Source organism: Pteropus alecto, unplaced genomic scaffold (assembly GCF_000325575.1).
Source record: "Pteropus alecto unplaced genomic scaffold, ASM32557v1 scaffold39, whole genome shotgun sequence".
Taxonomy (NCBI): domain Eukaryota; kingdom Metazoa; phylum Chordata; class Mammalia; order Chiroptera; family Pteropodidae; genus Pteropus; species Pteropus alecto.
Genome location: NW_006443568.1, coordinates 12,487,853 through 12,509,159, shown reverse-complemented (window position 1 = coordinate 12,509,159; position 21,307 = coordinate 12,487,853). Strand labels below are relative to the sequence as shown.

At 53.9% G+C, this 21,307-nt stretch overlaps 2 protein-coding genes, 1 non-coding gene and 1 pseudogene across 3 annotated transcripts in view; 1 reads left to right on the top strand and 3 right to left on the bottom strand.

Moving 5' to 3' along the window:
* On the top strand, positions 1-8,122 carry LDLRAD2 (low density lipoprotein receptor class A domain containing 2). The gene is made up of 4 exons (XM_006924473.3): positions 1-104; positions 1,234-1,668; positions 4,983-5,114; positions 7,814-8,122. The coding sequence occupies exons 1-4, from the start codon at positions 23-25 to the stop codon at positions 8,038-8,040; spliced, it is 876 nt and encodes a 291-aa protein (XP_006924535.1). The 5' UTR covers positions 1-22; the 3' UTR covers positions 8,041-8,122.
* Positions 2,718-2,836, bottom strand: LOC112473083 (annotated as a pseudogene).
* On the bottom strand, positions 2,918-3,036 carry LOC112473044. Its single transcript, XR_003043881.1, has one exon. It is a non-coding gene; the product is annotated as a 5S ribosomal RNA (ribosomal RNA).
* Positions 8,123-8,729: 607 nt separating the features above from the next.
* Positions 8,730-21,307, bottom strand: part of HSPG2 (heparan sulfate proteoglycan 2) — a 53,469-nt gene continuing 40,891 nt past the window's right edge. The window contains exons 64-86 of the mRNA XM_015598855.2: positions 20,868-21,066; positions 20,234-20,331; positions 19,552-19,818; positions 18,768-18,877; positions 18,423-18,570; positions 18,223-18,339; positions 17,423-17,534; positions 16,501-16,645; positions 16,316-16,415; positions 16,076-16,185; positions 15,843-15,951; positions 15,161-15,259; positions 14,545-14,766; positions 14,006-14,250; positions 13,468-13,639; positions 13,254-13,376; positions 13,095-13,151; positions 11,229-11,304; positions 11,044-11,122; positions 10,828-10,898; positions 10,563-10,646; positions 10,082-10,185; positions 8,730-9,937 (exon numbers count right to left, since the gene is read on the bottom strand). Of these exons, the coding sequence (XP_015454341.1) occupies positions 9,765-9,937; positions 10,082-10,185; positions 10,563-10,646; positions 10,828-10,898; positions 11,044-11,122; positions 11,229-11,304; positions 13,095-13,151; positions 13,254-13,376; positions 13,468-13,639; positions 14,006-14,250; positions 14,545-14,766; positions 15,161-15,259; positions 15,843-15,951; positions 16,076-16,185; positions 16,316-16,415; positions 16,501-16,645; positions 17,423-17,534; positions 18,223-18,339; positions 18,423-18,570; positions 18,768-18,877; positions 19,552-19,818; positions 20,234-20,331; positions 20,868-21,066 (3,020 nt within the window). The 3' untranslated portion in view covers positions 8,730-9,764. The remainder of the gene's footprint in view (positions 9,938-10,081; positions 10,186-10,562; positions 10,647-10,827; positions 10,899-11,043; positions 11,123-11,228; positions 11,305-13,094; positions 13,152-13,253; positions 13,377-13,467; positions 13,640-14,005; positions 14,251-14,544; positions 14,767-15,160; positions 15,260-15,842; positions 15,952-16,075; positions 16,186-16,315; positions 16,416-16,500; positions 16,646-17,422; positions 17,535-18,222; positions 18,340-18,422; positions 18,571-18,767; positions 18,878-19,551; positions 19,819-20,233; positions 20,332-20,867; positions 21,067-21,307) is intronic.

Here is a 21,307-nt window from a genome sequence, read left to right as displayed (position 1 = left end):
TGTTGGGCACAGCAGGGCCTGGATGGAGCCCTGTCTTCTGCAACTGGTCCAGAGGCTGCTCCTGCTGGGGGCAGCTGCCCTGACTGTGTCTGCTTTGGAAACAGGTGAGTATGAAGGGACTTGGCTAGGGTATGAAGGGATTTGGGTCCCACCACCCTTAGCAACTGTGTTTCCCAATCAGCACTCACCTTGATGGGCTGGGACCCCTTGAGCTGGGGGAGGCTGGGAAACCAGCCTGGCACCACCAAATCTACCCCAAACCCCTCTGGAAGGCTGGAGCTCCAAGTCACCCAGAAGCAGGGGTCTGGGCATAGGTGGGACAGCCCTCAGACCTGGCAGTGGAAACACTCTGGGCTTTGGAGTCAGATCACCCTGTGTTCACACACGCCCGTTGCCTCTTCCTGCATTTCTACCACTGAGATCATTGTTTCAACTCTCTAAGTCAGTTTCTCCAGTAGTAAAATGGGAATAATAATAAGTTCTTGCCCCTAAGAGAATTTGTTATTGTTCATATGAGATGAGGTAAACCATGCAAGACACTTAGACAGCCTGGGACATAGAAGGTGCTCAATTCATCACTCTCTACACCTCACTCCACCCTGCTGGCATGTTGCTCCATGATGGCTGAGGGAAATCAGGGTCCTTTTAGCAAAAAGGAACTGGGAAAGGCTGTTGGGCGAACCGGTGCCAGGTTGTGTCTACGTCATCCTTAAATAAGGCAATAATAATAGCTAACACTTCCATAACTCATTAAATGTCAGGCACAGTCCTAAGCACGGAACCCCTATATAGTCACAATCCTTTAGTTTCAACTCCAAAATACAAAAAGCTGTGAAAACCAAATTTTTAACTAATTTACCGGCAACACCTGACCTGAACTGACAGGAGGCTGTTTATTGTCTTTATTTGTCCTGCTTAGGGTATATTCCTACAGTCGCTATGGAAAACATAATCATGGAGGGCTGCAACATAATATGCTGTATATACATCATATGATCTTTCTAAAATCTGGAACATTCTGAAACACATCCTAGGGTTTTTAAATAAGAGATTGAGGATTTGACTTAAATTATTTAATCGTCACAAAAATTCTGAGATTGCTTAATTATCCCCATTTTACCGATGAGGAAACGGGCTCAGAGAGGGTGTGTGACTTGGGGTCACACAGCGAGGAGGCAGAGCCAGGCCTGGAACCAGGCCGCGAGGTTCCAGGGTCTGTGCTTTTCGCTGCAGCCGACCTGGTGGACCTCTGCGGGCAGATGTGGCAGGGGGACGGGCTGCTGCTGCGCTCGCACTCCGCGTCGCGCAGGTTCTACTTCGTGGACCCGGACACCGACTGCGAGCTCTGGGTGCGGGCGGCAGCCCCCAGCGACAGGATCCGCTTCCAGTTCCGCTTCTTCCTGGTCTACACCCTGACCTCGGAGTCTCCAGCATCTTCAGCGCCCAACGCCTCCTCCCCGGCGTCTACGGACGCGTGCGCTCCCGGCTCCTACCTGCAGTTCTACGAGGGTCCGCCGGGGGCGCCCCGGCCACTGGGGGCCCCACTCTGCGGCCTGACCATCCCTGTGCCGGTGATGTCCTTCGGGGAATTCCTGGGCCTGCGCCTGGTCACCAGAGGTCGCCAGCCTCGCGTGGACTTCGTGGGCGAAGTCACCTCTTTCCGGTTGGGTAGGTTGGGGCTGTTGGCCAGGACCAGAGCCTCCAAGCTGGGGGCCACCAATAAGACACTGGGAGCACAAGAAGATGAGGGGCAGGGGGCTGGGTCCTCAAAGAGAGGAAGTGGTGACTGATGTCAGGATTGGCAGGGTCACACTGAGGGACATTCCAGACCCAATGAGTCAACCCCATAAATCTGGTTTCCATGGAAGAGTATACCAGACTACTCTACTAGTCCCTGACACACACACACTCACCCTCTCACATTCACACACATCTCCCATTCCCACACAACTCCCATACACTTAAAACCTCACACTCTAACACCTGCTCACACTCACACATACAAATCACAACGCATACCTTATACACCCACAGTACCACCTTGGACACTCCCCCACATTCTCATGTTCACGCACTGGTTCCTCTGTCCTGGGCCAGCCCTTCAGATGATTGCAGAGGGGCCAAGTTAGGACAGTTGGAGAAGTTAAGTGTTCTCAGGCCTCTCTGCTCACAAGAGAAGCAGTGTGGACTTTCACTGCTGGAGTTATGTCTTCTGGCTCAAATTGAGTTCAAGGCTTTAGCCCCAGCAGGTTACCCCAGGATTGGAGACACAACTCACCAGTGTCACAGCCAGTGTCACAGCAGAGACTGTGTCCAGTGCTGGTGAGTAGATGAGCTGTTACAGTCTAGAAAATTCCAAAACCACAGAAGAGTTTATCTCCATCTCTGGCTAAATATCCAGACTGGAGAATTAAACATGTGAGCACTTTGAGACAAGAACGTGGGGTCTCAGAGCCAACAAGCGTTCACCATGAACTAGACTTTGGCATGCCAGGCCCTGGACAGTCCTTTAATACTGAGCTGGTTGGAGACCGCCCCCATGCTGTCTCATTGTCTCAAAGTCCCAACGTTCTTTTTCCTGGAATTGTGCATGGTCTGAAGTTTGTTTGTTTGTTTGTTTGTTTGTTTGTTTTTTTAGGCAAAGCAGCCCTCGGCTGACATCACAGATAGCAAAGACCTTGTTAGCTTATAGTCCCTTATTTTTAAATTTCTTTTTACACCTAAAGCACCTGGTCTTCCTAGGTGGTCTCCCATCCAAGTACTAACCAGGCCCGACCCTGCTTAGCTTCTGAGATCAGATGGAATCGGGCTTGTTCAGGGTGGAATGGCCATAGACTTGAATTTTGGATTTTAGATGACATCACAGATAGCAAAGACCTTGTTAGCTTATAGTCCCTTATTTTTAAATTTCTTTTTATACCTATAGCACCTGGTCTTCCTAGGTGGTCTCCCATCCAAGTACTAACCAGGCCCGACCCTGCTTAGCTTCTGAGATCAGATGGAATCGGGCTTGTTCAGGGTGGCATGGCCATAGACTTGAATTTTGGATTTTAGATTCTCTTTTCCCCCATTAGAGTCTCTGGGAGGAACTATATGAAATTTGTACTGTAAATCCTTGGGGCTATGACCGATGGTGCGTAGGATCCCTTTCTGGCTCCTGCAGGTTCCCATTATGTTGTTTTGAAACAGCTCTCACTGGCTGGTTGGAAATCAACCTCTCCCCACCTCTCCCCATGGCCTTCCCTTCTTCTCAGGTGCAGCTGTCAGCCAGGGAGGCCAAGAATGTTGCCGCTGCTCTGTGTTTAGCAGGATTGGGCTCCAACAAGAAGGTGACAGTGGTGAAGCCCTATTACAAGTCCGGGTTCCTTGGATCAGTCCTGTCACCTGATTGAGGAAGGTTTATTTCACGTCCTTGGGCCACACACACAGTCTCAGTGGCTCACACATGCGAGCATACCCTGCCTGGCTCCGGCCCACACTCTGACATTGACAGCCGACAGTCATGTGTGATTCTCCATACATTACCATGCTACTATTTGTTTTCTCTCTCACAGACATTCATTCTTACACCCATACACTTTCTATATTATTCACTTTTATTTGCAAACGAAAGAAGCCCAGCTCAAGTTGGCTTAAGCCAAAGGAGAATTTGGGAGGGGCTCCTGTAACCTGGATAGTAAGGTGTTGGCTCAGATATAGCTGGATTCTGGACTTCAGGTAATGTCACCTGGGCTCTGTCTCTTTGTTCTTGTCCTCTCTCTTTGCAATGTGTGGGTCTGTTCGGCTTCCATCTCAGGCAGATCTTCTTTCTACTTGGCAGCAAGGTGGTCCTGCAGCTCCAAGACCACAACCACCCTTACGACTCTGATCTGAATGAAACAGAGAGCATGCATCTTTCCTTATGATTCTAGCAAAAGCCCTGGGCCAAATCAGATTAATCATGCCAGGAAATGGAATGCTCTGATGCCCATGTCCACTTTTGAGCCATGGTGTTAAGTAGTCCCATCTAGACCAGCTTTTCTCCACAGAATGGGATGCTGGGTGAACCAACCTGTCTGCCACATCATTGCAGTGAGTCATACAATTCTTTCGCCTGTGTGCATATTCATTCATGTAACAAATATTAATTGAGCACCTGCAATGTGTGAGGTGCTGTTCTAGGCTCTAGGGGTACAGCAATGAAGAAAAGAGAAGTCCCTGCCCTCTCTGAGCTGACACATTGGTGGGAGAGACAGACGGAAAACAAATAATCAAGTAAATCCTTATTCTGCCTAGATGGGATGTGCTGCAGAGGAACCCAGATCAGGATAACGAGGGTGGGAGTACTGGGGGAGGGGTGGTATGCTGTTCTCAGGTGGGAGATTAGGGAAGGTCAACCAACAAGATGACATTTGAGTGGAGACCTGGAGGGAGCAAGCCATGCTGTCACTTGGGGAAGAGAATGCCAGGCAGAGAGGATGGCAGGAGCAACGCCACGAGCAAGGATGTGCTTGGCAGTATTCGGGTTGACTGGGTACCGTAGGCTGTATGGATGTGCTCATGCAGACACATAGTCACACTCACCGTGTGCCACAGTATTTGTAAGCATTGGACTGAACACCTACTCTGCCACCTAGATGCCAGCTGTGTGGCCTTGGTCAAGTGACCTAACCCTCCTGTGCCTCGGTTTTCTCATCTCTAAAGGAAGTTAATAGCAGCATTTACCCTAGAAGGTTATTGTGAGGACTTAATGAGGTGAGATGGGAATGAACTGTTTAGAATCATGCCTGGCACAGAATAGGACTCAGTAAATGTTAGCCATCATCATCTTGATTATACACCTGTCTCCCATGAAACTCTCATTCATACTCTCATCTGCATACACATAGAAACAGCCCTCTCCTGCCCACATCTCCCACATTCCTTCACTATAAGATTACACATCCCATTGTGTCATGGGCTGGCCTTAGGTCCTCATAACATGCCTTCCCTTTTGGACCCAGGATCCTGTGATGGCTATTTCCGCTGTCGGAACAGCAGGTGCATTCCCCCGAGCCTGGTATGCGATCTCTGGGGCATGGACAACTGTGGTGATGGCAGTGACCAGGCTTCCTGGCCACCAGCCAACTGCAGAGGTCAGTGATGGGTGTGGCCTGGGCCCTGCTGAGCAGCTAGGAGGAAAACTAGGCTTAGCTCTCCTTCCCCAGGGCAGGGCCTCGGTGGAAGGCCAGAGGCAGGGGCATGGCAGGAGAGAATAAGATGAAGCACAATAGTGGGGAATCGGGTTAGCCCAGACTACCTGAGGATCAGAGCAGGTTAGAGCCAGGACACTAGAGATGATCTAACCCAGCTGCTTCCAAATGATATATTAGTGGTGGAAGCGTTAGCCCAGACTACCTGAGGATCAGAGCAGGTTAGTGCCAGAATGACACTAGAGATGATCTAATCCAGCTGCTTCCAAATGATATATTAGTGGTGGAAGTTTTTCCTAAATGGAACCCTGCACAGAGGCTCAAAACATCAAAAGGAGATGCTCCATTTAAATGGACATGGGGTGGGCCTGGGCCCTGGCCAATGGATGTCCCACTGAGGAACCTAACTTTGACTCTCAAGATTTACTTTGAAAACCATTGATCTGGTCTGACTCCCACATTTTACAGATGAGGAAACCGAGGCCTAAGGAGGAGAAATGACTCTATGGCCTAAGGTCATAGAGTCAGCGAGGAATGACCTGTGGGCAGGAAGACCAGAATAGGTCACCCGGGAATATTCCTCTCAGTAATCTGGAGATGCTTCATCCCCCAAACAGGGCTGGCATGTACTGTTGAAAAGGTTGTTTACTGCAAAAATCCAGCTGGCTGAGAGGTGAAATCCACCTCCTAAGCCATTCCTTGGTCTCCTTTGCGGGTTCCTTGTTTTCTCCCTGACACCCTGCTTTGTGCCATGAGTCCCAGTTCCTATATCCGCTTCCCCTCCATCCTTCACACCCATTCCCTTGGTGATCTCCTTCATATTATATCACTAGCTGGACTTGTCGTTGAACTCTAGTTACATAACCACTTCCCTACTCATCTCCACATAGATGTGGAGATGGCACCCCAAATTTAACATGCCCCAAACTGAACTCCTGATCCACACCCCTCCCCGTGTCCTGCTCCTCACCTGTTTCCCCTTCTCACCCAAACTGTTGAGTTACTCTTTACTCCTTTTATCAGCCCAGAACCAAGCCGTCGACATTAATTCGGCTGATGTTTTTCTCCTAAGACTGGAGTTCTGGGTTATTAGAAAGACTAGAGAGGTAACGTGTCATTTTCATCACATCGTATCAAAGGTACATACCACCGACCTGACTTCTGATCTTGGCCGAGGTGGTGTTTGTCAGGTTTCTGCCCTGTTACTCTTTCGCCTCCTCTTCCTGTAGTGTCCTCATTGGAAGATAGTCACTATACGTGGCCCACATTTAAGGAGTGGGGAATTAAGCTCCCCGGCCAAAACACGAAGTCTAATCATGTCACTCCTGTGCTCACGACCCTCCACGCTCCTCACTCAGCCACAGCAAAGCCTCCCAAGGGCCTACGAACCCTCGTGATCTGCCATCTCTCCTACCTGCCCTCTCTCCCCTCCACACTGGTCCCCAGCAGCTCCTTCCATGCTCCAGCCTTGTCCTGCCTCTGGTCTCAAGACCAGCTCTTTACTGGAAGGGGTTTCCCTGGAGATCTTCATGCTCATTCCTTTATCTCTTGTGGGTCTCCGTTTAACACTCTCGGTGAGTTCTCTCTTGACCCTTTTATTTAAAAATAGCAACCCTGTGTCGATGGACAGGTGAAAGATAAACAAAATGTGATATGTCCATAAAGTGGAATATTATTCAGCCCTAGAAAGGAAATTCAGACACATGCTACAGCGTAGATGAAACCTTGAAGACGTTTTCTAAGTGAAATGAGCTGGACAGAAAAGGATAAATACTGTATGATTCCACTTACTCGAGACACCTAGAGTAGCCAAAATCATAGAGACCGAAAGTAGAACGGTGGTTACCGGGGACCAGGGTGGTGAGAGTGTGTTTAATGGGTATAGAGTTTCCGTTTTACAAGATGAAAACAGTTCTGGAGATGGATGGTGGTGATGGTTGCACAACTATGTGAATGTGCTTTAAAAAAGCCACTGAATTGTACACTTAAAAATGGTTAATGGTTTATTGTGGTATATTCCACCACAGTAAAAAAATTAGCAGTCCTGCCCCCAGCCAACGTGCCCTGCCCCCTTTGCCTGCTTAATCTTTCTCTACAGCACCTATTTCCATTTGACATATAATTTGTTTTGTCTCCTCACACTACGATGCCAGCTCCCTGAAGACATTTCTATTTTGCTTGTCATATACCCTAGTTCCTGGAACAATGCCTAGGGTGTAGTAGATTCTTGAGAAACGTGAGTCAAATGAGTAGAAGAATGAACCTCGCTATGACTCAACTTCCTGATCTATAAAATGTGGGTGATAAACCTAACCTCCCAGAGTTGTTATAAACTTTAAGAGAAATACTGTAGGTAAAGGGCCCAGCACGGAGTACGGTGTTTGGTGCAGAGAAAACACTCAGCACATGTACATCATAAACCCCAGGCCCCGGAGCTAGACTTAATGAGTTCAAGTCCTCCCCTATCACTTCCAGGTGTGTGACCTGGGCAAGGAACTTAACCTCCCTGTACCTCGCTTCCCTTATCTATAAAATGAAAATACTAATAGTAACAAACTCAAAGAGGCTTGGGGAGAACTAATGAGACATAATCATGCCGTAGAAAGGGCAAGTCTCTGTTGGTTCTGTTATTTCCACTGCAGGTCCTTCTCTGGTGCCCAGCCAGGTGGGGAGTACGGAGGACGATACCTCCAAGCCCCTGACTGTTTCCTCAGCTCTTGAGTCAGCAGGCCCTCTCCAGATTGTCTCTGAGAGCAGTTCCCCTGCTGGCCAGGGCCCTATAGGACAGGATGCAGCTCTGGAAGGTAATGGCTTTTGGTTACCACCTGCTCTCCTCCCATCGAGATCATACTTGTCCCTCTTTAGGTAATGGGGATGGGGGCGGCAGGCCCAGGCTGAGGCCTGAGCGGACTCTCCCTTTCCTTCTGCAGGTCCCCCCTGGCTACAGAGGGTGGCGCTGGCCGCCTTGCTGCTTCTAGCCTCTGCCGGCCTCCTCATTGGCCTCCTCTGGTGCTGTTGCTTTTCCAGTTGGCTGGCCCGGTGGGCTAGTGCCCATGACCTCTGCCTTAGCTGCACCATCTGTCACATGTGTCCTGGCCAGGTGGCCCCTGGGGGACTGCGGCCGAGTGGGCCAGCCTTCCAGGGTCAGGTAGGCCATCCCTAAAGAGGCTGCAGCTTCAGAGGAAGTAGAGTGGGCTCTAGGGTCAGACACACCCTGGGTTCTGTCCCTACCCTTCAGGGGGCTGTCTGACTTTGGAAAGGTCACGTTAACTCTCTGGGATTCAGTCTGCTCCTCTGGAAAACGGGATGATTCCTGCCTCACAGGGTTGTGATGAAGGCCACAGGAGGTACCTGGCCTTGCAGCTCGTGTGGTGGCTGGTATTCTGCCGGATCAGTGCAGAGCAGGACCTCCATGCCCAGGGCAGAGAGCAAGGGCCTCACTCACCTGAAGCTGCCTTGCTTCACTCTCAGACCTCACCTGCCCTGCTTTGCCCGACCCTGACCCACACTCAGGTTCCAGCCAGTCAGGCCCTAGTTGAAGACACAGGGGACTGCCAGGGCGGGGATAGCACCGTTTATTAAGAAAGGTCAAGACAAAGACCACAGGAGGGTCCCTTCTAGGACACAGAGGCCAGACGTCCCGACCCCACACGTGGGGACTGCTGGTGGGGAGGTCATTTGCCACCAGTTTGGCCCTTAGTTTCCCACAGATGGGGCAGGGCTGTCATGGCCCCTTCCTGTCCCTCCCAGTCATGAGTCCTGGCTTCCCCCACCCAAGGCACTAGCTCTCTCTAGCCACCAACACCCTCCTCCCCCCATGTCCCCTGGGCCTTCACTTCCAGATCAGTGGGGGGATGTGGCCTGGTGCAGGCGGCGGGGGACCTTCTTAGTGCTGGGCTCTCCCTGTAGCAGATCTTGGTAAGAGCTGGGGTGGAGTTTCCCTCACAGCCCCTGAGGGCAGGGCCCCTGGGCTGGGTATTGTTGGGTGGGAAGATACAAACCAGGAGGGCTTGGTGGGAGGGGGAGGCTGCCAGGGGCAGGCGGCCCAGCTGGCCAGGCATTGGTGGAGGTGGAGTGGGGCTGGGACACGGGCTGATGGGGTGGGGGCTGCCTGCCCAGGGGGAAGCTGCCTTTTGCTCTACAGTTGGCACTAAAGAGCTTTCACCACCCAGGGGAGGGTGGCAAAGGCCACTGCGATGCCCTCTGCTCCTGGTGGCCGGTAAGGCCCTGGGCTGTAAGCTGGGGTTGGCTCTCGTAGGGACAAGGGCTGCCCAGGGGCTGCAGAAACAGGCGGCCCAGCTCCGTCTTGCGAGTCTCGGCTGGTGGGAGCACTTCTGAGCCCACTCAGTCACCACAGCTGCCCCAAAGTCCTGGTGGCCCTCTGAGGCACCTGCTGCCCCCCAGTCTGTGGCTTTGCCCAGGTGTGTCTGTATGGGGGGTGGAGTGCCCACCCTCCAGTCCAGCCCAGGGCAGTAGCAGCAAAGCGTGGCATTGCCTCGGTTTCTTACAAAATATTCATAATAATAATATTAATAATAATAGACTTGTGGGGCTGGGGCGCTGCCCAGGAGTCCGTGTGGGGCAGGCAGCTGCCTACGAGGGGCAGGGGCGCGTGTTGGCTCCCGCCTGGGCACTGTGCTGCAGGTCCAGTGGCTGAGGGGGTGGGGCGCCAGGCCGGGCAGAGTGCAGCACCAGGTTCCTGAGACAGCCCGTGATGCCCGAGGAGAACCTGCCCCCGGTCAGCATGGCCACGTTGGGGGCTCCGCCTGTGGGGAGGGGAGAAAGGACATCAGCTCCAGGGGCTCCGGAGGGGAGGAAGGTGTGTGCTGTAGCTCTGTAGGAGCCCTATTCCCGCCTTGTCCCAAGGAGGGGGCTCCAGGTCTACAGTGAGGCCGGAGCCCAGGACTTACCGATGTAGATGCTACCCTTGGTGTTGACTGCCACGTTCGGGCCTGGGGACTGGCCACTGACTAGCTCCTCACCGTCCACCCGGATGGAGCCTCTCCGGCCCTCTCTGCAGTGGGTAGAACTGGGTCAGGCCCTTCGCCACCAGGTCCCCATGCTCCCTGACCCAAGAAGAGTCCCTCCCTTTTCCATGAGACTCCAGACAGAGGTGTTTGCTCTCTGAGTTCCTTCCTTCCCTGTTGGATGGAAGATCTGACCCCCTCCCCCTGGCTTCCTAGCACTCACTGTGGGGTGCTCGCCCACCCACCCTATGGACTTCTGTCCTGCCCTGGAAGCCTGTGCTTGCCTGGTAGGCATTCCCTGACCCTGGCTTCAAGTTGTCTCCCCAGAGCCCAATGCCTGCCTCCCACATATGGTGCAGGGGGGAATCCTGTCCCACTCCAGAACTCTGGCCCCTCGCCCTAGTGTCTGGGAAGGCTCCCTTACCGCAGCGCCGTCACCCGATGCCACTCGCCGTCATTGATGGGGTCCTCAGAGACAAGGCGGGCCTCTCCACTGCCCAGCTGGTAGCTGCAGTCGCACAGGCCCAGGAAGGTATGAGGTGGGCAGGACAGGAGGGGGTTTGGGGAGAGTGGCAGTGGTGTGTCACAGGGGCACTGGGAGTTGTAGCTTCTTGTGGCAGGAGCCATGGGCTGACTAGAGGGGAAGCCACTGAAGGGGTAAGGGGGGTCAGGGAAGGGAGAGGACCCACCTGAAGACAAGGTGCCCATCCTGAAGCCCGAGACCGATGAAGTCCTTGCCTTGGCTGGCCTCTCCCACCTCCTGCCAGGGAAGTACAGGGCTTCTGGGGTCTCCAGTCTGGAGAGCTAATGCCCCTGATGGCTATGGCCCCCACCTTCCTCTCTCCCACTGCCCTGGCCACCAGGAACTAGGAACCCTAAGACCTAGCCTGGACACCCACACTCACCATGCCCTGCCAGAGCAGGAGGCCACTGGCTATGCTAGTCCGAACCTCCAGCTCGATGGTCTCAGGTACCTCGGGCAGGCTGTGAGGGGGAAGCAGATGATGGGGCAGAAGTCCCAGATTCCCATTTGCCTCTCTGCAACCTGTCCCCTCCCTAGGCCAGTAGGCTCTCCCAACACCCATCTCACCTCCTGGAGAAGACGTGGTTGGGGAGGGCTAGGAAGCCGTCGTCATGGAAATAGGCTCCATACTGTCCCGGGGCGTCTGTGGGAGAAAGCGGGAGGTCAGACATCTGCTCACCTGCTTGGAGTATCCATCCGGAATCGGTTCCCAGCCCCCACCTCCACCCTGACATGCACCCTGTGGGGCTCTGGGCCTGCAGCCCCTGGAGACCCCAGGGGCTATGGACAGAATTCAGGGGCCTGTGAACTGGAATGGGAAAACGTTATGGTTCTATGTTCACTCACTTCTCATTGAAATTTAGCAGTTCCTTCAATTATGCATGCAGGCAACAAACCAAAGGAGTAGCGGCAGAACCTGTGACTTTGTCACTAATAAAAGATTTCCTTATCAAATCACAGTAGGTGCAAATATCTCCAGACATCGTTTACACTTACTGAAACTGTGCTAGCTATTAGAATCACCACTAGATCTTATTATTTAATGTGTTCATAAAGAAGCATGTAGGTTCCAAATCAGAAAGTTTTCAATATTTTGATAATCTTATTTCAGTATAATTGGTTTCCTTTGAAATCCGACAGATTTTATTTTATGTAGTCAATAGGGTCCAGGTAGGGTGACCAAGCATCCCTATCTGCCAAGTCTTTGTCCTGGATGTAGCTCTGAAAGTCCCACATCTTGAGAAACCCCTCAGTCCTGAGCAAACTGGGACAATTGGTCACCTAGATCCCTGGCACCTGAAAGGTTCAGAACCTCTGTGTTCCCGCTATCTTCCAGATGCAAAGACAGGCTTGGGGGGCAGGGATGGGTGAGTGACTTGCCCAGGAAGGGGGAAGCGTGGATGATGGCAACCAGGACTTTGCAGCAATGTCCATACTGTGTGTGGCCCCAACGCTACATAGTCCAGCGCTGGCCCCTGGAGGCCTGGTAGCTATAGGGGTCAGAGGAGACACCTTTCCACCCTCCACCAAGTGATGAACAGAACAGCTACCATTTACCGAGCACCCGCTATGTGTCAGTCGCTGTGCAGGGAGCTTCACATCCAGCCATAAATATCATTGCATTTAACCGGATCCTTATAATAATCTTATCACGACTTACATATAACATTAACTTAACAAAAGCTAACATTCTGTACCCACTCTAGACCAGACATTGTTCTAAGCATTTTAAACGCATTAAATAATTCTACTCTTACATAAAATGTTATCCAAAACCTCGTGGAAGGATGTTACTTCTCGCCATTTTAGAGAGAAGACTGAGGCACAGAGAGATTAAGCGGTTCACCCGAAGTCACACAGCTCCCACGTGGCAGGGCTAGGATGTGAAGCCAGCAGGCTGGCTTCAGGGTCCATGCTCTTATCCACTACGTCACTCTCTCTCCTATTACATTAGTGATAAATAAGATCGATATCTACAAAGCAGATATTGCTTTGTCACGCAGTGCCTATAAATGTCAATAAACATTCATTTTTAAAAATTATCATTATTGCTTTTACAAGGATTTTGGAACCCTTGAGAATGAGGGTTCTGCCTCATTCATCTTATATTTACTGCTCCCAGGACAAGGATGAACACACAACAGATGCTGGTTGATAGAATGCATGAACATAGAAGAGGACACTGGAATCAGAGTGGTACAAGGGTCTGTCCATGGTCACCTAGCCATTAAGCATAAGGCAGGACCCAGCTCTGTATGGCTGTGTTCTTCTTTATTCTGTCTGTCTGTACCTAGTAAGCCTCTCACATGGACCTGTTATGCTCAGAGGCCAGAATTGAGGGTGTGGGGTAACTGGAAGGTGAGGCTCAGCGACTTGAGTCAGGGAAGGGACAAGCCTGCTCGGCGTTCCTAGCTGGCCGCAATAAATACGTACCATTGCCCCCACTGCCTTCGAGATGCCAGTCGGATTCCGCTGTGCCATGTCCAGAGCCTATAGAGAAAGGCAGGCTCTAGTCAGTGGGCAGACACCTGTGGGTACTCTGTCCAGCTCCAGGGCCTCAAAAGGGAGGTAGAGAGAAGCCAGGGCAGTTACCTTGTTGGCAGCGTGGGCCAGAGAAGCCGGGGGGACAGAGGCAGCGGGTGCCCTGGCAGGTGCCCCCATGCAGACAGGGCTCACGGAGCTGGCAGGGGTTCTCCTCATGCTCGCAGAGGTCACCTGTGGATGGCGGAGGTGAGTGAGCATGGGCTAGAGTTGTCAGTGACCACCCTGCACCCCTCCCTCTCAGGGCCTGGGCAGGCTGACATACCTTTGAAGCCATCTCGACACAGGCACTGGAACTCATACTCGCCAGCAGGCAAGCACGTGGCACCATGCTGGCAAGGCTGGCGCTCACATGGGGAGCTATCGTAGCACTGCCCAATGCCTCGGCTGCCCAGGAAGCTGTAGGTGAGGTCTAGCCGCTTTCCATTCACTGACACCTGTGGGCATAGGGACACTGAAGGACTCAGAAGACTCAGGCAGCAGGGGCATCGGTGTATGAGCAGAGAGAAAAATACAGTAGAGGGGAGCTGGGAACCCAGGCTGGAACTTAAGCGGTAACATGAGGTTCGAGGGTGGGGGAGGGGGAAACAGGAGTGCCTGCTGCATGCCAGGAACATCCCTCAGCACCGTCAAGCCTCAGGACGACCCTTGAAAGTAGGTGCCATTATCCCCATTTTATAGAAAAGGAAAGCGAGGCTCACAGGTGCAGCGTCTGGTCCCAAAGGCCTTGGGTCAGCTGCAGGTGGAGAGGCTTGGTCTGCGCCCCTCCCCTTCCTGCGTGTTTCCTGGCAGCTGCTGCTTACCTCACCCACACAGCCGCGGAAGGGAGTGCTAACGTTGGTGGCCGGGGACAGCTGCACGGAGGGCTCCACACCACCAAGGTAGAGGAGGGTGTGCAGGTTGAGGCCCTGGCTCTTGCCCGGCGAGGAACGCAGCACAGGGCGTCCGCCATTCACCCGCAGGCTGCCGTCCTTGTTGAGGCGCTCGGCAGATACGTGGTGCCAGCGGCCCAGGGCCAGCGGCTCAGGGCTCCGCAGAATAGCCAGTCCTGGAGAGGCCGCCAGGCAGGGTTGGCATGCGAATGGCCCCCTGCCCTGCCCCACCTCACACAAGGACTTCAGGGAGGGAACTTCCTTCAGCCTCCTGGTGTTCCACAAGGAACTCAAGAGAGATCTATGGACTTGCCCGAAGTCACACACAGAGAGAAGAAATGTGAAGGAGCAGGGGACTTAATTGGTTTAACTTCTGAATTTATTCCTCTGAGCCTCCTCAGGGTGTGGAGAGCCAAGGGGACATGGAGCTTGATGCTTAGAGCCCATCTACATTTGGGTCCAGTGCTCACCTGACCCCAACTCGTAGCGGAACTCCAGGTGGCCGCCAACCATCGCCAGGGACACGAAGTCCTCCACAGGCCCGATCTTCCCCCCACTGAACAGCAGGATTCCATCAGGCGCCAGTGGCTTGAACTCGACGTCCAGGCGTAGCTCATGGTGTGTGTTGGTGAGGGCAGGCAGCACCAGGTAGGAGCCAGTGCCCGACATGGAGGGGGTGGTCACGGTCACACCTGTAGCAGCCACAGCTCAGCCAGGGGCAGTGGGGAGACCAGAGTCCCAGGATGGGTCCAACTACTCACTCACTGTGGAACCCCGCCCACCTCACTCTCTAGTCCCAGAGGCTCAGGCCCTGCTGGGCAACAGCTTTAGCAGCACAGGACCTCCTGTCCCCGGCACTGAAGACCAGGGTGGAGGGATCTCCAATAAGATGGGCATCCCCTCGGGGGGTTCGCATATCAGGGGTCAGACTGGGCAGAAGCTTGGCCAGGTGCCTTTGAGGACCTCTGGCTCTGCTATAATTGTATACTTTTATCATGTGAGGGCCCATCATGGCCTCAGAAGGCCCCTGTCCAAAGTTCCCCATTCTTACTGAGATCCCTGGGGATCTCAGGCCTGGCTCCTCACCTTCCTCACACCTCATCCCTGAGCGGCCCAGGTGGCAGCGGCAGGTGTAGCCTCGGCCATCAGGCCGGTTCACACAGGTGGCGTCGGGCCCACAGGCTTCTGGGGGACACATAAGCCACAAGGAGGACATTGAGGTGACCCAAGAGAGGGTGGGGTCTTGAATGCCAAAGCCCTACCTATTGCAGGCCAGGAGCCTCAGCTATTTAGGGCTTGGCCAGACTGAGGAGGGAGGATGGATTAGAGCAGGTGGGGGTCAGAGGATGCTGGGAAGGGGGACAGCATAGGGGGGCGTGAATGAGTGACTCTGTCTACGGTGTTTTCGAAAGACTGTACCTGGACGACAGTGCAGGGTGGTGAGTACCTGGGTGGCAGGTAATAGGGCGAGTGTCTTGGTAATAGATGGGAAGGGGGTTAGTTACCTGGGTTGTAGTGATGGGAGGGGTGAGTACCTGGGCGTCAGTAATGAGGGGCTGAGTACTTGGGCAGCAGAGATGGGAGGCAGAGTGAATTTTAGGGTGGCAGTGATGGAAGTCAGTGTCTAGGAGGAGTTGTAAGTATTTGGGTAGGAATGACAGTGTGGTACGTACACAGAGCAGCTGGAGTGCAGGCGAATAGGAAGGGGCAGCAAAGGGCAGAGGCAAGAACCCAGGGGCGACAGTGATCAGGAGGGGTGGGCACGCACCTGGGTGGCAGTGGAGGGCCTGCGAGTGTTCACAGCGGCTCCCAGTAAAGCCAGCAGGGCAGATGCACGTGTAGCTGCTACTCTCCGAGTCCTGGCACAGGCCCCCGTTCTGCAAGGCAGCACCTAGAAGTCAGGCTGAGAACACTCTGGCCCTCCCGTGTCCCCACAGGGCCCTGCCACAGCTGGTGACGGTGGCTAAGGGCAGCCAGGTAGCATATGCGCTATGGGGTTACCTGGCAAGGCCGGTCCCGACAGGTAGGGCAGTGGGAGATGCCATGCGCTGTGAGGTTGAGGTCATGGAAGACAATCTCCTCACCCTGGATGCGCAACTCCCGGACGCAGCCTGGAGGGTGAGCCCGTGATGAGTAAATGAGGGTGCCGGAGGCCCACCCAGCCCCAGCCACATCCTGCAGGGTCCCCCAAGCTCCCATGGGCTCTGCCAACCAGCCAGGTGAGGCTGGGAAGGGTCTCACCTACGAAGCCGCTGCTCAGCCCCACCTTGGGGATGGCGCCATAGTCAGGGTAGCCACCCAGGTAGAGCTCCTCGTTCAGGTCCAGGCCCTGGAACTTGCCCTGGGCAGTGGGAAGGTTGAGAATGGCAGATAGGCTGGGTGAAGCGGGGAGGGGGCTGGGAACAGGGGGATGGGTCAGGTCTCACCTGGGAGGTCCCATTGACTGGGGCCAGGCTGCCCACAATCAGGGAGCCCTGGGTGAGGCTGCGCAGCAGGGTCACGGTGTGGAACTGGCCCAGCGCCAGTGGGGTAGGGTGGCGGATGGTGGCCATGCCTGAGCCTGCATCAAATCTGCTCCACAGGGCAGGGTCAGGGCAGTAGAGAGTGAATGTGAGGTTTGTAAGAAAGGCTGGGCAGGGGCCCAGCTGGGACAAAAGTGATGTCATCATTTCCTGCAGTCCTGCTCTAGTTCCTGTCCCCGCCTTGTCCTCCCGCTCTATCACCTACCCCCAGCTCACCCTATCCCTGCCCTGTCCCCAGTGCTTCTCTTTACCCGTTCGTTCCCTGGGAGCTGGTCCAGGACAGCCCCGCAGGGGTTCCAGTTGCCCCTGGTTCTGGGGCTCTGCAGCCTAGTACCTGGCCTCACTGTTCCCCTAAGCACTGTTCCCTCTGAGATCACCCTGTTTCTCTCTTTCTCTGTTTATGGCTTGTCTTCTTCGACTAGACTATACATTCCCACAAGGGCCAGAACGTAATCTGTTTTGTTTATCCCTGTATCAGTGTCTGGCACATAACAGGTATTCAGCAAATAACTGTTGAATGAATGAATAAATGAATGGATGAATCCTGGACTGCAGAAGTCCCACTTCCTAAGGACATACTCAGCGTCACTGAGTATTTCAGAGGAAGTTATGTACAAGTCCGAGGCTGCTTCCTCTCCCACCTAGCTGGCATACTGCTCCTACTCCAGCAGACTGGGTGGTCACCAAGGGTAACAGTCATATCTCCTCCTCCCTTCAGAACCTTCTTTGTACAACTCGGTCCAGGGCGGTGTGTGCCTAACTAAAGCCCTGTAGTCTAGGCCCCCAGCCTCCTTTCCCCTGTAAACAGGGAGGGCTAGCATCTCACCGGAATTCGGGCCTTCCGCCCACGAGGCCGAAGGAGATGAAGTCGGGCTGCCTGTTGGCCAGGTTGGTGGGGCTGCCTGGGATCCGCTTCTGCCCATTGTACAGCAGCATTCCTGGGCAGGCACAGCTGTGTAAGGGGCTCCCAGCCAGCTATGGGGTCCCTGTCTGCCCAGCCCAGGAATGAACAACCCAAGCTTATGAGCCCTCCACTCTCTGTAGCATATGCGCAGCCCCTGTGCCCGCTCTGGCACACCCCACACAGCAAGGCCTACCCGCTACCTCAGGATGGCACCCTAATTAGAAGGTCTTGCTAAGAACCCCCAGCGAGAAACTGAATTTGCTTCACTCACACTGTAGGGTCTACCTGAGGAGGTGGTGGAGGCGGACTCACCCGAGTAGAGAAGGAGGCCTGGACAGTGAAAGTCAGAGACCCGCAAGAGATGGGAGGAGACGGATGAGAGAGAGAGAGAGAGAGAGACAGGTGAGAGATGGGAGAAAATGGAGGGAAAAAGGAGCAGAGGTAGGAAGAGGAAGACGGGACAGGAGGACTGAGAGTCAGTGCACCAATGGCAGAGAGACCGCGGGCAGGCTTAGATGGGAGGTGTCACAGAGGCAAGGATGGAAAAGAGAGGAGGCAGGAGAGAGGCCCCAGAGGGGAGGCCTGGGGGCTCCGGGCAGGGAGGGTCGATGGAGGTGGGGAGGACTGAGGGTCGCCAGGGCTCATACCATGATGGCAATTACACCAGGAGACCCCCACCCCCGCCACCCCAGGCCCCATAACTCAGCTTCTTTCCTGCTCACCATCAGCTGAGTCAGGCCGGAAGGTGATCTTGATCTCAAACTTCCTGTAGGCATCCTTGATGGTGGGCAGCGGCAGGAAGGAGTAGGGGGTCTGTGTGAAGTAGGGCACCACCCGCTCTGCCAGCAGAGAGCACAGTTAGAGACAATGCAAACCAGGCAGTGGGCAGGGCACTGCCAATCCCAGGGGGGTGTTGTCTTACCTGGCACCTGCAGATGGGCAAAGGCTTTGACCTTGCCCTGGCGGTTAGTGGCAGTGCAGACGTAGGTGCCTGCATCCTGGGGTCGGACCGAGGGCAGCAGCAGCATGTTGTTCTCCAGGCGGCTGTCAGGTGGCAGGTTACCATCCAGCTACAAACACACCCACACTTTGGACCCTGGCCTTGGCCCATACCTCCATAGGGCCTGTCTCCCATCTCTGCCTTAGGTCCACCCTCAAATACCGAGCACTCAGTGCCAAGCCTGGGCCAGATCCTGGGGGCGCTGAGATGGTGAAGACCTGGTCCCTGCCCTCAGGCATGTCTGCTGGTCCCCGGCCTGGCATTTACCTTGCTCCAGGTGATGTCAGGAGTGGGGTAGCCAGAGGCCATGCAGGGGAAGACGGCGGCAGAACCAGCAGGCACTCGAACTTCTGGGGGTGTTGAGATCTGGGGCAAGGCTAAGAAGGAGGTAGGAGACAGAAGCCATCAACCTGATGACAGCCACCATTTGTGAGCCCAGCCTGTTCCCTCATGTGTTTAATCGTCACATTATCCCTGGAAGGGAGGCACCGTGTCCCCATTTCACAGACGAGGAGACTGTGGCTTAGAGGGAAAAGTGGTTGCTCACTCCTGGTTGCATGGGTGGAACTAGGCAGAAAATTGTGCATCCCTCTGGGGACCTGAGAAAGGGGTACTAAGGCAGTATGGGTCAGGAAGTTTGAGAGCAAATCATAAGGTTTGGGGTGAAAAGAATTGCCTTAGAAGAAAACACAGATTTGTGCCTGCCCTGCACCCACTGTCCTTGTTTTACTCTCTGTTGTGTCTGTTTTGTGTTTACGTTGTCTCTGCCATCAGACTGGGCTGCAGGTCTCCCTTATCAGAGCAGGTGCTCCAGGAGGCGAGGACTACATGTCGATTTCCTCTTGATGCCCCTTGGTGTAATTTTTCCCTGCAAGTTTCAGCCTGCCTCAGAGGAATACTCACTGTTATGAAACCTGCCCCTTAAATACACAAAATTGAAAATTCCCAAGAGAGTGGAAAGGAAGAGTAAAACAGGCAAGGCAGGAGATTGCAGCACAAGCAGCCCCCGCCACGCTCCCCGGCCCCCACAGAGATCCCCGCCGGCCTTCACCTTGCACGAGCAGCAGCACGTGGGACTGGGTGGTGCCGGCAGCGTTGGTGGCACTGCAGCGGTACTGTCCAGCATCAGCCAACTCCACGTGAGCAATCCTAACAATGCCTCCGCTCTGCACGATGCTAGGCCGCAGGCGACCTCCGACTTTGCTCCACGTCACCTGAGGCTTGGGGTCACCCAGGGCCAGGCACTCGAACTCCACAGCATGGCCGACCACCACAGTCTGCACGGAGGTCCGGATGTTGATGAGCACCGAAGGCAGGGCTGAGGGTGGGGGGAGGCAAAGGCAGTGTGAGGCTGGCCTGCTGCAGGCCTGGCCCGAGGGTCCAAGAAAAGGTGAGCACTTAGGCTTTCATTCATTTCTTCATTTGCGTTTTCATGCATTCGCTCATTAACACACTCCCTCGTTTGCTCTTTTTACTCCTTTACTCACTTGTGTATCCACTGTCATTCTTCATTGGTCTGTATGAGCACCTACTCACTCGACCCACATCCCTTCTGCCTCCTTCTCCTACAATATTTGTCAAGCCCCCTACTCTATGCTGGACACAATCAAGATACAATCGAATCATTCTCTTTATTCACACACATTGTGCCAAGGGGCTTCCTGGGGAACATGGTCCCTGTGCCCCTCATCTGTCCCCCTGCTCTTAGCAGAGGCCTGAAGTTACTCTCTTACCTTGGACAACCAGCTGGGCACTGGCCTGGGCCTGTCCCCATGGCCCATGGGCCTGGCAAATATATGTCCCTTGGTAACTCTGGTCCAAGTTCTGGATTCTGTAAAGAAAAACACAGTACGTCATTAGTGAATAAAAACCATCGATGAGAGTGCTTTGCAACTGCATAGGAGTTGAAAGCCATCAGAGATCAGCACATGGTGTCAACTTCTAGTCTCCTAGTAACCATGCATGGAGGGTAGGCAGATAGGCAGGATGGGTGTCACCACGCCATTTTAGACCAAGACCTTATGGTCTAGAGGTCAAGATCACACATCAAGTAGCAGAGCTGAGCTCCAGGTCATGTGTATGTATCTGCCCTCAGAGCCTGTTCTCTTTCCTCTAGCAATACGAACATGGGTCATTGTTTACTGAAGGCCTTCCACGTGCTAGACGCTGTGTTAAGTGCTTTAGATAACCTCATTTTGGTCTCATATAACCTATTGTATAGCTGAGAACACCAAAGCTCAGCAAGGTGAAGGGACTTACCCAAGGACATTCTTTCATATTGAGCCCCAGAGGGCAGCTATTCTAACAAGCCTCACTGTGCACCTTGGGCTGGGGTACCCAAGTTCAGTCCCATCCCACCCCACTCACCGGAGCACCCCGTCCTGCACGCTATGGCCAGGAGGCAGTTGACCCCCTTCCTTGATCCATCGGAGCTGGGTGCCCTGGTCGCTGGGCACGGCACAGTGGAACTCCACGCTGGCCCCTATGCTCTTGGTCTCCAGCTGAGGCGTGACCTGAACGGTGGGTGTGGATCCTGCTGGGGTGGCGGGGAGAGAGCCAGAGGAGCCTGTGGAGACATGATGAGGATCTGTGTGGATGTGTGTGAGTGTGAGTGTGAGTGAGTGTGTGTGTGAGTGACCCCTGACGATCCCTGACACCAGCCTAGAACCCAGGAAGCCCCCATCCTAACATTCATGGGACGGTCTTCTGGTCGCCTCTCTGGCCAGGGTCAAAGACCTTTCATTGACAGATTTACTCATTTGTTCACTTGTGCAGTTATTCAATCAACACATACATGAGCCTTGGAA